This window comes from Fistularia commersonii, chromosome 12, assembly GCF_037954325.1.
Source record: "Fistularia commersonii isolate RoL2024-O1a breed Wild chromosome 12, RoL_Fcom_v1.0, whole genome shotgun sequence".
Lineage (NCBI taxonomy): Eukaryota > Metazoa > Chordata > Actinopteri > Syngnathiformes > Fistulariidae > Fistularia > Fistularia commersonii.
In genome coordinates this window covers 3,488,009-3,506,960 of record NC_141295.1, presented here as the reverse complement: position 1 = coordinate 3,506,960, position 18,952 = coordinate 3,488,009, and the positions used below count along the sequence as shown (strand labels likewise).

At 47.6% G+C, this 18,952-nt stretch overlaps 1 protein-coding gene across 1 annotated transcript; it reads left to right on the top strand.

Moving 5' to 3' along the window:
* Positions 1–11,116: 11,116 nt before the first annotated feature.
* On the top strand, positions 11,117–15,271 carry LOC147228158 (solute carrier family 22 member 7-like). The gene is made up of 9 exons (XM_086156226.1): positions 11,117–11,491; positions 11,673–11,776; positions 12,843–12,997; positions 13,076–13,244; positions 13,361–13,475; positions 13,578–13,687; positions 14,369–14,583; positions 14,708–14,816; positions 14,923–15,271. The coding sequence occupies exons 1-9, from the start codon at positions 11,117–11,119 to the stop codon at positions 15,152–15,154; spliced, it is 1,584 nt and encodes a 527-aa protein (XP_086012352.1). The 3' UTR covers positions 15,155–15,271.
* Positions 15,272–18,952: the final 3,681 nt, after the last annotated feature.

Below are 18,952 nucleotides of genomic sequence, written 5' to 3'. Positions count from 1 at the left end.
TGGGTTTGAACTTTGGAGTTGACCAGGACAGTTTTGTCATCTTTTCCTTGTCTTTCCAAACTTTGCAACACCAGTCTTTGAATATTTCTTAAAACCCGAGACTTCCCAAACCTCTTGGGAAAAAAACTTTCAGAACCACAATATCCCTAGTGGTTGTGATATGAGTACTGTACTCTGAAAACTACAAACACACTGAAATTCAGATTTAGTCAGGATGGTACGTAAAAGTGTATTTTTTTAATTATACCTCAAATTATTTTTCCAATTTCTTGTTATCATGTTAGCATTCCATTCTTCCTCATAAACTCACCATATTATCCTTGAGCATGTAGAAAGTTTCCTGATCCTTGGGGTCCAGAAGGGATCCACCAAACTTCTTGTTTTCAGTTTGATCTTCCACAGATTCCATTATTGCCTGCAACGCAAAACAAAAAAAAGAAACGTTTTATTCGTATTTAATCTTATTGTGCTTTTCTGGATTTGTTCTTGAACAAATGTGTAACGTACTATTGGTGTTCAAGTAGAGCCCATTTCCCAAGTGTCCAATTCAGGCTGAGGATACGGATAGACGAAGTCCTGTTTTTGAGCCCGAACCATCCGACATTTGGAAAATCTGCAATTTTCTCATTCTTTAAAAGCAACTTGAGCCACCGTGAACTCTCTCCACTGACTTAAGTGAGATGATTATTTCAACCAGAAAAATCCTGTAAAAATACTCAGGATGGCGGAGTTCTTTGGAGGCCAAGTATGACACCAGCAGCAACGGCCAAAAAAAAAAAAAAAAAAAAAAAAAAAAAGGATGTCACAAATCGCAAGGGCGGACTCGAGCAGGGAACCAAACTTCAGAGTAGGGATGGGTGGTTGAAAGCGCTTTTATTTGGATTGACATGGCAGGGTGAGTTGCAAACGGGATGGGTTGCAGACGGGGCTGCGGACAGGACGGGTGTGCAGACGGAACTGCAGAGGCTGGGCCTCATCAGTGCGGGTTGCAGACGGGACAGACGCAGGGGCTCACCAGGACGGTTGCAGACGGGACGGGTTGCAGACGGGACGGAGGCAGGGGCTCACCAGGACGGTTGCAGACGGGACGGAGGCAGGGGCTCACCAGGACGGTTGCAGACGGGACGAGTTGCAGACGGGACGAGTTGCAGACGGGACTGACGCAGGGGCTCACCAGGACGGTTGCAGACGGGACGGGTTGCAGTAGGGACGGACGCAGGGGCTCATCAGGACGGTTGCAGACGGGACGGGTTGCAGACGGGACGGACGCAGGGGCTCACCAGGACGGTTGCAGACGGGACGGGTTGCAGACGGGACGAGTTGCAGACGGGACTGACGCAGGGGCTCACCAGGACGGTTGCAGACGGGACGGGTTGCAGACGGGACGGAGGCAGGGGCTCACCAGGACGGTTGCAGACGGGACGGGTTGCAGACGGGACGGAGGCAGGGGCTCACCAGGACGGTTGCAGACGGGACGGAGGCAGGGGCTCACCAGGACGGTTGCAGACGGGACGAGTTGCAGACGGGACGAGTTGCAGACGGGACTGACGCAGGGGCTCACCAGGACGGTTGCAGACGGGACGGGTTGCAGTAGGGACGGACGCAGGGGCTCATCAGGACGGTTGCAGACGGGACGGGTTGCAGACGGGACGGACGCAGGGGCTCACCAGGACGGTTGCAGACGGGACGGGTTGCAGACGGGACGAGTTGCAGACGGGACTGACGCAGGGGCTCACCAGGACGGTTGCAGACGGGACGGGTTGCAGACGGGACTGACGCAGGGGCTCACCAGGACGGTTGCAGACGGGACGGGTTGCAGACGGGACGAGTTGCAGACGGGACGAGTTGCAGACGGGACTGACGCAGGGGCTCACCAGGACGGGATGCAGACGGGACTGACGCAGGGGCTCACCAGGATGGTTGCAGATGGGACGGGTTGCAGACGGGACGGAAGCAGGGGCTCACCAGGACGGTTGCAGACGGGACGCAGACGGGCAACGCAGGGGCTCACCAGGACGGTTGCAGACGGGACGGGTTGCAGACGGGACGGACGCAGGGGCTCACCAGGACGGTTGCAGACGGGACGGGTTGCAGACGGGACGGACGCAGGGGCTCACCAGGACGGTTGCAGACGGGACGGGTTGCAGACGGGACGGAAGCAGGGGCTCACCAGGACGGTTGCAGACGGGACGGGTTGCAGACGGGACGGAAGCAGGGGCTCACCAGGACGGTTGCAGACGGGACGGAAGCAGGGGCTCACCAGGACGGTTGCAGACGGGACGGAAGCAGGGGCTCACCAGGACGGTTGCAGATGGGACGGGTTGCAGACGGGCAACGCAGGGGCTCACCAGGACGGTTGCAGACGGGACGGGTTGCAGACGGGACGGAAGCAGGGGCTCACCAGGACGAGTTGCAGACGGGACGAGTTGCAGACGGGACGAGTTGCAGACGGGACGAGTTGCAGACGGGACGGACGCAGGGGCTCACCAGGACGGTTGCAGACGGGACGGACGCAGGGGCTCATCAGGACGGTTGCAGACGGGACGGGTTGCAGACGGGACTGACGCAGGGGCTCATCAGGACGGTTGCAGACGGGACGGACGCAGGGGCTCACCAGGACGGTTGCAGACGGGACGGGTTGCAGACGGGCAACGCAGGGGCTCACCAGGACGGTTGCAGACGGGACGGGTTGCAGACGGGCAACGCAGGGGCTCACCAGGACGGTTGCAGACGGGACGGGTTGCAGACGGGCAACGCAGGGGCTCACCAGGACGGTTGCAGACGGGACGGGTTGCAGACGGGCAACGCAGGGGCTCACCAGGACGGTTGCAGACGGGACGGGTTGCAGACGGGCAACGCAGGGGCTCACCAGGACGGTTGCAGACGGGACGGGTTGCAGACGGGACGAGTTGTAGACGGGACGGGATGCAGACGGGACTGACGCAGGGGCTCACCAGGACGGTTGCAGACGGGACGGAAGCAGGGGCTCACCAGGACGGTTGCAGACGGGACGCAGACGGGCAACGCAGGGGCTCATCGGGACGGTTGCAGACGGGACGAGTTGTAGACGGGACTGACGCAGGGGCTCACCGGGACGGTTGCAGACGGGACGGACGCAGGGGCTCACCGGGACGGTTGCAGACGGGACGGGTTGCAGACGGGACGGAGGCAGGGGCTCACCAGGACGGTTGCAGACGGGACGGACGCAGGGGCTCACCAGGACGGTTGCAGACGGGACGAGTTGCAGACGGGACGAGTTGCAGTAGGGACGGACGCAGGGGCTCATCAGGACGGTTGCAGACGGGACGGGTTGCAGACGGGACGGACGCAGGGGCTCACCAGGACGGTTGCAGACGGGACGGACGCAGGGGCTCACCAGGACGGTTGCAGACGGGACGGACGCAGGGGCTCACCAGGACGGTTGCAGACGGGACGGGTTGCAGACGGGACGAGTTGCAGACGGGACTGACGCAGGGGCTCACCAGGACGGTTGCAGACGGGACGGGTTGCAGACGGGACTGACGCAGGGGCTCACCAGGACGGTTGCAGACGGGACGGACGCAGGGGCTCACCAGGACGGTTGCAGACGGGACGGGTTGCAGACGGGACGAGTTGCAGACGGGACTGACGCAGGGGCTCACCAGGACGGGATGCAGACGGGACTGACGCAGGGGCTCACCAGGATGGTTGCAGATGGGACGGGTTGCAGACGGGACGGAAGCAGGGGCTCACCAGGACGGTTGCAGACGGGACGGGTTGCAGACGGGACGGACGCAGGGGCTCACCAGGACGGTTGCAGACGGGACGGGTTGCAGACGGGACGGACGCAGGGGCTCACCAGGACGGTTGCAGACGGGACGGGTTGCAGACGGGACGGAAGCAGGGGCTCACCAGGACGGTTGCAGACGGGACGGAAGCAGGGGCTCACCAGGACGGTTGCAGACGGGACGGGTTGCAGACGGGCAACGCAGGGGCTCACCAGGACGGTTGCAGACGGGACGGGTTGCAGACGGGACGGAAGCAGGGGCTCACCAGGACGAGTTGCAGACGGGACGAGTTGCAGACGGGACGAGTTGCAGACGGGACGAGTTGCAGACGGGACGAGTTGCAGACGGGACGGACGCAGGGGCTCACCAGGACGGTTGCAGACGGGACGGACGCAGGGGCTCATCAGGACGGTTGCAGACGGGACGGGTTGCAGACGGGACTGACGCAGGGGCTCATCAGGACGGTTGCAGACGGGACGGGTTGCAGACGGGACGGACGCAGGGGCTCATCAGGACGGTTGCAGACGGGACGGACGCAGGGGCTCACCAGGACGGTTGCAGACGGGACGCAGACGGGCAACGCAGGGGCTCACCAGGACGGTTGCAGACGGGATGGGTTGCAGACGGGCAACGCAGGGGCTCACCAGGACGGTTGCAGACGGGACGGGTTGCAGACGGGCAACGCAGGGGCTCACCAGGACGGTTGCAGACGGGACGGGTTGCAGACGGGCAACGCAGGGGCTCACCAGGACGGTTGCAGACGGGACGGGTTGCAGACGGGCAACGCAGGGGCTCACCAGGACGGTTGCAGACGGGACGGACGCAGGGGCTCACCAGGACGGTTGCAGACGGGACGGACGCAGGGGCTCACCAGGACGGTTGCAGACGGGACGGACGCAGGGGTTCACCAGGACGGTTGCAGACGGGACGGACGCAGGGGCTCACCAGGACGGTTGCAGACGGGACGGACGCAGGGGCTCACCAGGACGGTTGCAGACGGGACGGGATGCAGACTGGACGAGTTGCAGACGGGACGCAGGGGCTCACCGGGACGAGTTGCAGACGGGACGGGATGCAGACGGGACGCAGACGGGACGGGATGCAGACGGGACGGGATGCAGACGGGACGGGATGCAGACGGGAAGGACGCAGGGGCTCACCAGGACGGTTGCAGACGGGACGAGTTGCAGACGGGACGGGATGCAGACGGGACGGGATGCAGACGGGACGGGATGCAGACGGGATGGACGCAGGGGCTCACCAGGATGGTCGCAGACGGGACGGGACGCAGACGGGACGGGACGCAGACGGGACGGGACGCAGACGGGACGGGACGCAGACGGGACGGGACGCAGACGGGACGGGATGCAGACGGGACGGGATGCAGACGGGACGGGATGCAGACGGGAAGGACGCAGGGGCTCACCAGGACGGTTGCAGACGGGACGAGTTGCAGACGGGACGGGATGCAGACGGGACGGGATGCAGACGGGACGGGATGCAGACGGGACGGGATGCAGACGGGACGGGATGCAGACGGGACGGGATGCAGACGGGATGGACGCAGGGGCTCACCAGGATGGTTGCAGACGGGACGGGTTGCGGAAGGGACGCAGACGGGACGGGATGCAGACGGGACGGGATGCAGACGGGACGGGATGCAGACGGGACGGGATGCAGACGGGACGGGATGCAGACGGGACGGGATGCAGACGGGACGGGATGCAGACGGGACGGACGCAGGGGCTCGACGGGACGAGTTGCAGACGGGACGAGTTGCAGACGGGACGAGTTGCAGACGGGACGGACGCAGGGGCTCACCAGGACGGTTGCAGATGGGACAGGGATGCAGACGGGACAGTACGGGATGCAGACGGGACAGTACGGGATGCAGACGGGACAGTACGGGATGCAGACGGGACAGTACGGGATGCAGACGGGACAGTACGGGATGCAGACGGGACAGTACGGGATGCAGACGGGACAGTACGGGATGCAGACGGGGTGGGCCCCAGGCAGGGTGGCAGACTGGACGGGTTGCGGGAGGGGACAGAGGTCACACCGGCCGACTGGGCCCGGCCGGGATGAGGGAAGGGACAGAGATCACACCTGGGGTCCAGTGCTGGCAAGGAATGCGGTCCGGTCGTGGCAAGGCTCCACAGTAGTCTGTGAGGACCACAATCCCCCAGTGCCAGGCAGAGAGTGCCGCTGCCCTTTATAGGGATCTTGATTAGCGGCATCTGCTGCAGCTGGCGCCGATTACAATGGGGATCAGGTGTAAACCCTGACAAAAGATGAGATTTGCACGTAAGATATGTTTTTTTTTTCCATTTTCTTTTATTAATTAGAGTGAAGTTAGGCTGAATAATGACTCTCTGACTTCTGGCTGTACCTCTAATTTTTCTTTGTCACTGCTATGAAACTTAGGACTAGCCAAGTTGTCAAAATGATGTTTTTAATCGTTATTTGTCTTATGTGAGGTTTATTGAGAGACAGCCCGTCATCTGCAAGTATATTCCATCTCATATCAGTAATGGGCAGATAAATTACACACATTTAAGAACCTGATATTAGACATTTGCTTCTCGGCAATGTAACTCACTAATATAATCAATAATAAGATAAGATAAGATAAGATAAGATAAGAACAACTTTATTAATCCCGAAGGAAATTGTTGTGCCAGAGTTACTGAAAAAATAACAGTAATGAATAATAAAAAGAAAAAGGCAGAATTAGAAATAAAAATAAACTATAAAGTGTCTCAGTGAAACTATAAAGTGTCTTAGTAAACAAGTGATAAAACTACAAGTGTCTTAGTAACAAGTGAGTTAAGGAGTGCACAATAGTATGATAAAAGGAAAAATTGTAGTGTAGCTGTTATGAAATGAAATATTGCACAGTTCTGAATATTGCACAGCGAAATGAAATATTGCAGTTTTTTTTTTTGTTTTTTTTTAGGTTAAAGATAGGTTTTTATGGTTGTAATATAAATAACTGCAAACATAATGGTGGATGACTGCCAGTACCTGTCGCAGTGGAAACCCAAATAAAGAGGCTCCAACCATGATACTAATGAAGAAAACACAATAGTAATATTGCTCTGTTTTTTATTCTTAAATGTTATTGTACTTTCTGGGAAATTGAGAAATTGTAATTAAACTAACCACAGTTTTTCTTCCGACGTTAAATTCCAGAAAGAAGACGATTGCTCTTCCTCTTGCGCCACGCCAACCCTAAAGCATGAAGTGACATGGCAGAGTGATCCGATATAAAATCTGAATTACCGACTTAATTTGAAATTTTCCAAATCCGTTCTGAAAGAATGCGGTCGAATTTCATCCCGATGCCTGTGTCCAGATAAATGCTTATCTAAGTTTAAGCCACCAAGACACATTGACAAATGATATGTTGATGGACCAGCAGCTGTTATACAGTAGATTATGTACATTAATACGCTGCAAGCGTTGCATGCATTGGCGACGGCGGCTGAAAAAGCGATTTTTAAACAATGTTTAAACAATGTTCCATTTACTAAAATCCCCACCACCTCGGCTGAACCTCATTGTATGAAATCTTCATCAGGCACAGCTCTTCTATTGACGTCTGAAAAGGACAGTCCAGGGGTGCAACGAACCAGTATCATGCCTTTTGTGTGCTAATTCAAATTTTCCCTATATTGCATGACCGTCGACTTCCTGTTGGGAGACGTCGTCCAGTTCCAACTTTTTTTGTTGCTAAAATCCAATTAAAAATAAGCTAATATTTTCCATGAAGTGGTAAAACATCTCAGATTCATTGTCTGATATGTTGTTAATTTTCCACTCGGGATAAAATACCGGTCTGTACATTCTGTTTTTATTAACATTTTACAAATTGCTTAATTTTTCCCCAATTTTTGTATTTTGAAAACGGGGTTGTATATTGCTCCGCTTTTGCAAATGTTAATATCAATTGATAAAAATTAATAGAAAAAGAGACCCCACATTGCAGAGACCATTGAATCCAATACACAGCAAATGAAGCTTTTCTTTTTCTCAATCAACCTTGTCCCGTGGGAAGTCCTGTGGGGCTGCAGGGGTTTTGGGGAGCAAATCCTAAAATACGGACCAATCGTCTGATAAGTTTATTCGTTTTCCGGTGACAGTTGTTTTAGTGCTTCTTAATTATTTTCTGTTATGCCCCCCCTGGCAAGAAGAAAACAATTTGCGCCCCCCAACTGTCTGCCACGACTATAAATATCATTTGTCTATAATTTTTTTTTTTTACGAACGCATAAAATTACTTCCTATTAACATTAAAAAAAAAAAAAAAGAAAGAAATATAGATTTTGAGTGTTAAGTTTCCTCGTCACCCACTGTAGTCACGGTTGAAGCCAAGCGCTGCATCTGCGCTGCATCTGTAATAGATAATAGTAGAAAGGAGGAAGAATAAGAAATATAATGAAATACGTATTGTCTTAACTGTTAGCAGTAACTACAAAGATTGAAGGTTCCCTGCGGCTGCGCTCTACACCTCTACCTTCAGGTTCTCCTCGCAGTCCTGCCACCTGCAGAAGTTCTCAGATGACTCCGCCATCGTGGGCTGCATCAACGGAGGAGTAACAGGAGTGTTGTGGACGGGTTTGTGGAGTGTTGTGGACTGAACCGCCTGCAGCCCAATGTGTCTAAGACAGTGGTTCTTAACCTGGGTTCGATCGAACCCCAGGGGTTCGGCGCGTCAGTCTCAGGGGTGATGACATCACTGGCCGCGGGTGATCACGCTACATAGCTCGGCCTATCCGTGCCGCGGGGATTTTGGCGCGCTCAGTTGTAGTAACTTGCGACTGTCGTGATGGTACGTCATGTGATTTCTTTCTTAATATTTGAATCCCTTCATACTGATTATGTCGGGCAAAAAAAAGAAAGCGGTCGGAAGAACACGTACAATACGGATTCACATGTGTGACGGAACGCGATCGGAATCGACGTCCTAACGGCATGATTTGCAAAGACAAGATGAGCAATTCTAGTCCGGCACCGGCAAAACTAAGGGAAGGCTTCCTTCAGCTGCGTGGAGATGGGAACTACAAGAACATAGCGCTTGCTGAATTCAAGGTGAAGGGAGCCAGATTCCATGAAAAGGCTACTCTGCCTGTTCTTTGTACCCATCAACAAAACGATCCTCGATCCAATAAAGAAGGGTTCGGTGAATGCGCGCTTAAAACAGGTGGGGTTCAGTACCTCCAACAAGGTTAAGAACCACTGGTCTAAGACAAAGGAGCTGGTGGTGGATTTCAGGAAACAAAGGACCCACCTGAACCCGGTCACCATCAGGGGTAAGATAAGATAAGATCAACTTTATAAATCCTGAAGGAAATTGTAGTGCCAGAGTTACAGAAAATATAACAGTAATAAATAATAAAAAGAAAAAGGCAGAATTAGAAATAAAAAAAAACTATAAAGTGTCTTAGCAGTGAAACTATAAAGTACCTTAGTAAACAAGTGATAAAACTATAAGTGTCTTAGTAACAAGTGAGGTAAGGAGTGCACAATAGTATGATAAAAGGAAAAATTGTAGTGTAGCTGTTATGAAATGAAATATTGCACAGAATATTATTGTACAGAAGTGGACATTGTGGACACCTATAAATACCTGGGTGTCCACTTGGACAATAAACTGGACTGGACATTGAACACCAATCAAGAAGGGTCAGAGCCGCCTGTTCTTCCTCAGGAGGCTCAGATCTTTCAACATCTGCAGGACCGTGCTGCAGATGTTCTACCACTCGGTGGTGTCCGGCGCCATCTTCTACGCTGGGAATCTTCAAAATTTTTGCAGTGAAGACCTTAAAACAGTTAAGATAATTTATATTTCATTGTATTTCTTATTACATTGCATTTGGCAGACGCTTTTATCCAAAGCGACTTACAATAGAGGACTGCAAATACACTTGCAAATACACGATGCACAGGAAATATACAGAACAGTAAGCTTGGGTTAACGAGTGTTTTTTTTTTTTTTATTAATGGACAGAGACACACAAATGTACACACACACACACACACACACACACACTGCATAGCCTAACTTGCTGCCAACCTGATCTGGGGCATCAGCGCAGTAAAAAGACCTGAAAGAGAAATGTTTTTACCTGTTTCTTGATTGCTGTTTCCTCCTTCCTACTATTATCTATTACTGTTATGTTTTTGCTTGAAACTCTGGCACAACAATTTCCTTCGGGATAAATAAAGTTGTTCTCATTCTCATACGCTTCGTCATATTTCCTCGTCCCGGCTTTCTGGTGACTTTCTTTTGTCTCATTATCTTCGCCTTTTTTTTTTTGTCATCCCTGTTAAAAATGTTTTCATGTCGGCCCTTGAGGGTTTGTTTACTGCACTTCATATCGCCTGCTTGATGCAAAAAAAAAAAAAAAACAACATCGAAGAGCTGGCATCGCACAAGGGGGGACGCGCCCAAATATTTTGTGTACATCAAGACTGCCCTTTGTCACTGATTCTGTTCATTATTTTTGTGAAAAGATTTTCTAGACCAGGGGTCGGCGACCCGTAACACCCGAAGAGCCATTTGGACCCGGTTTCCTCGAAAAAGAAAACACTGGGAGACGCCTAAAATAAAGGTACCACTGTATAAATTGCTTTTTATTACCTTTACACTTTGTATAAACAAGTGTGTAGTGCGTTGCTTCTGAAATCCACAAAGTATTACGGAGAAAATTAAATTTTATTTATGTAACGAACTCATTTTGAGCTTTCAGAGCGTTTAGCGGAGCCTCGACCTGAATTTTAAAAATAAATCGGGAAAAAAAAAATCGCTGTGTCGATAAAAAATAAATATTTGCAAAACATCTTCATAAATATTTATTTTACCCGGTTTATGGGACTTCTGAATTTCTGCGCACAGCATCCGCAAATCGAGACTTTACCGGCTTCCGCGAGCGTAAATATAATTTTATTTAATATTTCAAGATCATCTTCCAACTTAGAACTAAAAGTAAAAAAAAAAAAAAAAGGAATTTGAACAAATGAAATACACTTTAATCAAATATTTATCTTTTTTTTTTTTGGGTTGCTGGTGGCAAGGCTTCAGCTCGCTGCTCTTTGGAGACGATGCCAAAGTTCCACCTGACATCGGAGTTCTTATGTCCCCGTATAGGGACAGTATAGGACCGCAGTTTTCCCGCCCCTGCTTCAGATGAATGTTTCCTATGTAACCTAATGTATAACAGCTGTTAGTCCACCCGCATATCATTTACTCGGTCGTAGCCAATGTGTCTTGTTGGCTCAAACTTAGATAACAAACCTCCATCGCACGAGAATACCGGCTAGCTACCCTGGACGGGGGCGTCAGGATGAAATTTGACGACATTCTTACAGAAATAAACGGATTTGGAAAATTTCAAATTCAGTTGGTTTTAATTCAGATTCTATCTCGTATCGTTCTGCCGTGTCACTTCTTGCTGAATAACTTCATGGCGGCCGTGCCCGAACACCGCTGTGACATCGGCGCCGCGGAGAACGGAAGCGCTTTCTGGAATTTAACGTCGGAGGAAAAACTGGCCGTTGGTATTCCGGCGGAAGGGGACGGGGCGCTGAGCTCTTGCCTGATGTTTTCGATGCCCCGTTATCAACGTCTCTCGGCCAAAAACGGAAGCGACGACGCGGTCGAGTGTCAGAACGGGTGGGTTTACGACAACGGCACATTTAAATCTACCCTGGCGACGGAGGTAAGTTTAATTCCAATTTCTCTTAAAATTTAATATAAAATAAAGAGCCGTACTCTTGTGATGCCAGAGAGGTGAGTAAGGTACAAGTGAGGAGCAAAGAGTGAGTTCCACTTTCACTACATATTGTTAAAAACAAGTGTTTAAATGTTCAAATTTGAATTTCGCTCTGGTTTCTTTTCAGTGGGATCTTGTGTGCAATAGGAAAGCGATGAATAAGGCGACAGCTACCATTTTCTTCATCGGTGTCATGGTTGGAGCCCCTTTGTTTGGGTTTCTCAGTGACAGGTACTGCTAGTCATCTATCATTATGTTTGCAGTAACTATTCATTTATATCACAGTAAGTAGTCTTGAGCATATTGACAAGCCAATCTCTTAATAAGCGGTTCTTGAATGTGTGTACTGGTAATTTATTTGTCCATTACTGTAATAAGATGGAATATACACGCAGATGATCTATCAATAAACCCCACACTAGACAAATAAAGATTAATTAATAACATCATTTTCAGAGCTTGCCTATTAAAGTTAGATTACATTACATTCCATTCATTTCGCTTTTATCCAAAGCGACTTACAAGAAGTGCGATTCAGTCACCGAAGATCCGAAGTACCGGTAGTCGGAAGTCAGAAGTGACCACTCAACCAAATACATACATACATTTCATTTTTTGTTTTTGTTTTTTTTGGCGGGGGGGTCGGGGGCCAAGTACCATTAGTAGGGTAGTGCTTGGTGAAAAGGTATGTTTTCAGCTCACGCCAAAACATGGGGAAGCGACCTTGTCGTTCTGACCTTTTTCGGGAGTTCGTTCCACCGCTGTGGAGACCGAGAACAGCTGAGACCGGTTTGTTCGGCGACCGGGGGCTCTGAGCGATGGGGTGGGCGGTTGCCCAGAGGTGGCAGATCGGAGGGGACGGGTGCGGGACATGTAGCTTGACCGTAACCTGGAGATAAGAAGGGGTTGTCCCGTTCACTGCCCGGTAGGCGAGCACCAGGGACTCGTACTTGAGGCGGGCGGCTACCGGGAGGTAGCCTGGTAGCCGCCCACTTGTGTGGGAGAATTCGGGACGGTTGCCGAACAAGCCCGAGAGGCCCGATGGTTACCGCTTGGGCAACGGCAAGAAGGGAGTTGCAGTAGTCCAAACAAGATAAAGGAAAGTCATCCATTTTACAAGACAGAATATGCAGTCACTTGACTCATTAAAATGCCAAATAAAGAAGTCCTAGAATAGTGCCAATAAAAAGGAGAGTGGGAAACCACAGTCTCATTCAAATCTTTGAGAAAATGAATGTAAGAGAAACATGAATACTCCAATTATATCTGATGTACCTTATTTTTGTTGCTCACCCAGGTTTGGCAGACGCCCGTTGCTGCTGGTGTCATACCTGGCCTCCATAAGCTTCGCCATCCTGAGCGCGTTCTCCACGTCTTACACCATGTTTACATTTATGCGTTTTTTTACCGGGATTTCTCTGGCGGGAATAAGTATCATCTCCGTCGTTTTAAGTCAGTGGAATCGAGACGGGAACGTTCACGATTGGCTCCAAGTTGCTTCGCCAGAATGAGAAAATTGCCAATTTCCAGATGTCGAATGGTTCGGACTAGAACACAGAACCTTCTCCGGCATCGTCATCAGCCTGGATTGGACGATCGGGAACTGGGCTCTGGTCGGAGTCGCATATTTCGTAAGAGAGTGGCGGTTGCTCATCCTGGCCGTGACCTCGCCTCTTATACTAGCTGTCATTGCTTGGAAGTAATAACATTTGATATATTAGTCTACATTTTAGCCCAAATATTTCTTTTTAGACGTTGCTAAGATGCTGAGCTTTGGGTTGTTTTTTTTTTTTGTTGTTTTTTTTTTTTCCCCAGGTCACTTCCAGAGTCCGCCAGATGGCTCTTGGCCAATGGGAAGGCAGACGCCGCCCATTACTACATCGGGAAATGTGCCGAGACAAACAACCGATCCGGGTGTATGAACGCCATTGTACGTTCAAGATACTCATTGGTTTGGTCCGCAAACAAATTCAGAAAATTTGATGATTTGATACGAATAAAATGTTTCGGTTTCTTTTTTTTTGCGTTGCAGGCAATGATGGAGTCTGTGGGGGAAAAAACGGAAAATAAAAAGTATGCTTTGGTGGATCTCTTCAGGACTCCAAGGATTAGGAAACTTTCTATATGCTTGGGGATGATATGGTGAGTTTATGAGGAAAATTGGGATGCCAACATAATATCAAAAAATTGGAAAAAAAAAAAAAAAACAACACCATTTTGAGGCATTATTTAAAAAACTCATACTTTTACGTACCATCCTGACAAAATCTGAATTTCAGTGCGTTTGAAGTTTTCAGTGTACAGTACTATAGTGCGGCTCTGACAAATTTTTTGTGATTTTTTTTTCCCAAAAGGTTGGAGAAGTCTCGTGTTTTAAGAAATATTCATCCGTTTTCTTTACAAAGACTGGAATTGCAAAGTTTGGAAAGGGAAAGGGAAACAGGAGTATTTTTTTAGGTATCAGTCATTGCATTTTGGGGACAAAAATTGAAACACAAATCTGAAAACTGTTTGGAGACAAAATCATCTGGATAGCATATTTTCAAAAGTAAAATAAATGTGCGATTTTTTTCACACCATTCTCAAGTTAACTATGAATTTTTTCATTACTTTCACAGCAATAATGATGACATCACTCATTATCAGTATGTTTTATATTGTTAGTATGAAAATGTTTTATATTTTTATGCCATAGCCGTTATTATTAGTTATTAAAACCTTACTCATTGTGCTCCCACGTGAATGCAATTTATCATGAATGGGAGTTTGATATCTAACCGCAAATACACAACATGTGCGTATCGCTCTTCCCACATTTTCTAGGTTTGGAGTCGCATTTACATATTATGGGATCAGTTTGAATATCACCGGCTTTGGGCTGGATCCGTACCTCACGCAGTTTATATTTGCATCCATCGAATTGCCAATGAAGATCGGCGTGTATTATTTCCTGGAAAACATTGGTAGAAAACCAGGTCTGACATCTACGCAGCTGTTGACAGGATTCTGTCTGTTTATTAATATATTTGTTCCACAAGGTAATTTTTTTTTTTTTTTTTTTTGGGCTGGGGGTGGGGGGGGTGGATACTGGTGTTGACAGTTTTTCATCACGAGACGCATTTTAAGAATTTCTTTTAATCAAAAAATCCGATCGTTTCCTAGATAAATGGGTCATCCGCACCGTTGTGGCAGTCCTTGGAAAAGCCATGTCAGAAGCCGCATTCACCATTCAGTTCCTTTACACGACGGAACTGTACCCCACGGTTGTACGGTTCGTCTAAATAAGAGCCGAGAAGCGTCTCGTACCGACGATCTCCCGTTATGTTGCAAGTCCTTGCGCTACATGTTTTAATCGACCGTTATTTTTCTTCCCACAGACAAAACGGATTAGGCTACACCTCCCTAATTGCGCGGTTGGCTGTGTCCATCTCGCCTCTCATTACCCTTCTAGAAGACGTCTGGCTTCTCCTCCCTGCCCTAACTTACTGCTTGGTGGCGTTCGGGGCCGGTCTGGTGTCCTTACTCCTACCAGAAACGCTCCATGTCCATTTGCCGGAGTTCATTGAGGATATCGAGACACCGAAGCAAAGAGAAGACGGCCCCAAGTAGAAGCCGACCAGACCCAGACCACACCCGGGAGGTTGAGGTTATTTACAAATCTCCGCTGTGACGTCAGTTGGGGGGAGGTCTCTTGTTGCCAGTGGAGAAACGCTTCACCAAACGCTGTATGCCTTTTTTTTTTTTTTTGCAAATTATTAAATATTTCCTTATTCAAAAATGTCATACTTGATAATAAAAAACAGATTTATTGACATGCCTTTATTATATTTACTTGTATTGAGAAAACAGCATAGTAATTTCCCTGGTTAAAAAAAAAAAGGTTCTGAAATTTACATGGAAAATTGGGAGAATTAAAAAAAAAAAGTGTTTTAATACGTCTAAGCAATGTGTTGCCTTTTCATCATTAAAAAAAAAAAAATCCTCCATTGTGCTCTCTGTTATTCTCTCTGTCAAAAAAAAAAAAAAAAAATCTGAGAAAAAAAGATTCCAGAAAATCACATTGTCTGATTTTTAAAGAATTTATTTGCAAATCATGGTGGAAAATAAGTATTTGGTCAAGAACAAAAGTTCATCTCATTACTTTGTCATTATATGACAAAGGTCAAATGTTTTCTTAAAGTCGTCAAAAGGTTTTCACACACTGTTGGCGGTAAAAATCAGAAAATGTGATTTTCTGTATTTTTTTTTCGCGTTCTGTCTCTCATAGTTCAAGAGTACCTATGACCAAAATTGGCCTCTATCACCTTTTTAAGTGGGAGAACTTGGACAATTCAGTGAATTTTAGGGATTTAGCGAATTTAACCTTGTTTATTTCAAACGTCTACTCTTTGACAGATTTGTACTTGATCCCTGAGGAGTGAGTTTGTTTTAAAATATACACAGTCCAATCAGAAGAAGATCTCTGATCTACCTGCTTGGGGTCTCGTGAGGAAACAGCATCTTTGAACTGTGTTGTTTCAATAATTCTTGTATTTCTCAAAAGTGAGACGCATTCTTAAACAAAATTACATTTTAAGCACCCAGTACGTAAACACTCAAACAGTCGCGGTTGTAAATATGTTTAAAGAAGCAAAGTAACACAGATGGAGGATAGTATTGATTGGCCTGTGAAATAGTGACGTCCACTTCTGATTTTGGCAAAAAGGGGGCATGGAAAACAGAATTTTATCCAACCAAGTTTGTTGACTCTCCTAGCAACAACTCAGATTCCGACTGAACTAAAATATCTGTATTTTTAGCTATAGCAAAAGAAGATTTTCCTATGTGGAAACAAAGTTATAATGCTGATTAGTGTTTCCATCAAGGGTTGGGTACTGTAGATGGGGAGTTGTACCTCCGATCATGCATTGTGCACGTTGATTCATTTCGTATTCCCAACAAAGAGTCCTATCGGACCTATGGAGTCAACAAGGGGCACTGTCCTCCAGGTGTCTCTCGCCAGGTGCACCCAGATGCATTAACCTAATTTTTTCCTTTCCCAGGGTTCCTGGTGATCATCTTTTCCTGCCCTTTTCACAGTGAAGACAAAGACTCCAGATTTTTTTTTTTCTAATTGACCAATGCATCTTCTATGTAACTGAAAACACTGATTCTTGTGCCTAGTATAATACTTTTCAGACAAACTCGATTTGCCCTTTTTTCCATGTTGCACACTCGAGTGCTACACTTTACTGTTTACATTCAGCTCGCACTTTGCACATTCAACTCTGTATTTGACTGTTTGCGTCTCTTTCTGCATGTTTAATGTCATTGCATAGTAATCATTGACAATGTGCAATAGTTGGCAACTTATTGCCATTGTATGCAAGTTGACACCTAGTTGCCATTATACAATAGTCCCAAACTTGTTCCCATTGTATAATAGTTGCCAACTCATTGCCATTGTATAATAGTTGCCAACTCATTGCCATTGTATAATAGTTGCCAACTTGTTGCCATTGTATAATAGTTGCCAACTTGTTGCCAATGCACAACAGTCCCCGACTTGTTGTCATTGTACAATATTTGCCAACTCTTTGCCGTTATACAATACTCGCCAACTTGTTCCCATTGTACAATAATCCCCAACTTGTGGCCATTGTATAGTAGTTGCCAACTTTTGTTGCCACTGCACAATAGTCCCCAACTTTTTCCCATTGTACAATAATCCCCAACTCATTGCCATTATACAATACTAGCCAACTTGTGGCCATTGTACTATAGTTGCCAACTCATTGTCATTGTACAATACTCGGCAACTTGTTGCCATTGTACAATAATAGCCAACATGTTCCCATTATACAATATTCACCAACTTGTTGCCATTGTACTATAGTTGCCAACTTGTTGCCATTGTATAATAGTTGCCAACTTGTTGCCATTGGACAATAATAGCCAACCTGTTCCCATTATACAATAGTGACCAACTTGTCCCCATTGTACAATAGCCCCAAACTTGTTGCCATTGTACAATAATCGCCAACCCGTTGCCATTGTACAATAATCGCCAACTCGTTGCCATTGTGCAACAGCCACCAACTTGTTGCCATTGGGCAATAGTGGTCAAAGTGGTTTAACAGCCATGAACTGCCTGACTGTTTACTTGCCAGTTCTCTCTCCTTTTGAACCATGCTAATTTCCATCACATTTTTTTCTTTCACGGGTCCTTCATTGCTCATATTTATGAATTTTTCATGTCCTTTCTAATTGAGCAATGCCTCTTCCCCGTAACTGGCACCTTGTCAAACAAAGTGGCGCTAGCTGGAGACACGTTTCCTAACTCTACAATGCCTTCCTCTTATTGTCTAGTCTCCCCCGGCCTCTCCAGACATTGACCGGCCAAGACAAGTTAATAGGATTACACTTGGTTTTCTAACAACGTATAATTGTCTATTGGTGTATTTATATAAAACATAGCGATATTGGGGCTGAATGGTAGTTGCTGGCAAATTTTGCCTTTTTTTCACATTTGTATCTGTGCGGCGCAAGTTGTCACAAATTTTTAAGACTGCACGGGACTTACTAAGACGAGTGGAGCTGATACGAACTCATTGCTCTGTAACAGGGGTGGGCAAACTACGGCCCGCGGGCCACATCCGGCCCGTTGGTCTTTTAAATCCGGCCCGCCAAAGATCGGTGCAGAATTCACACTAAATGTAAATGATCGGACCAATGAATGTGGGAGCTCAAACAGGAGATTATTTCATTTTTGGAGCTACTTGAGAATTTTCCTGAGCTGAATGTCACAGATTAGCTTTTGTGATTTAGCCTTTTCTGTGGACATACAAGGAAGCTACAAGGGAAAAACCTGGTTTGTGCATGAAATGCAAGCGAACGTCAGAGCCTTCAAAACCAAGCTGGTTTTCTTTCAAAGCAAATGTCAGATGAGTCTGATATGTACTATTAACAAATGAATTTTATTTTATGTGTATCGTATCTCGTGCTCACCCGGCCCGTCTGTCAAATTTTAAAAGTCAACGCGGCCCCCGAGCCAAAAAGGTTTGCCCATCCCTGCTCTATAACCTTTGCTCTTGCAGTTCCCGCGGACAGCGGTCAGTGGCGGCTCGTGTACCCGAGACTTAATCTCCGGAAGTTCGTGCCGAGGGGAAACGGAGAACCGGAGAGAAACGATAAAGTGCAACCGGTTCATTGTCAAAGAATCAAAGTCCGTTGCGTTTTGAGACTTTAAAAAGCTCCCCTTGGGTTAAAATAATATCTTCACAGCCCGTGGTGTTTATGCTTATTGTGGCATCCATTCAAAATATTAATGATATTCGATAAAATACGCTTTCATATGAATCTAATTGTATTTTAGATGCGTTCACTTTTTCCCATCAGGAGCTTTGAACTGTATTAAAGCGACGCTTC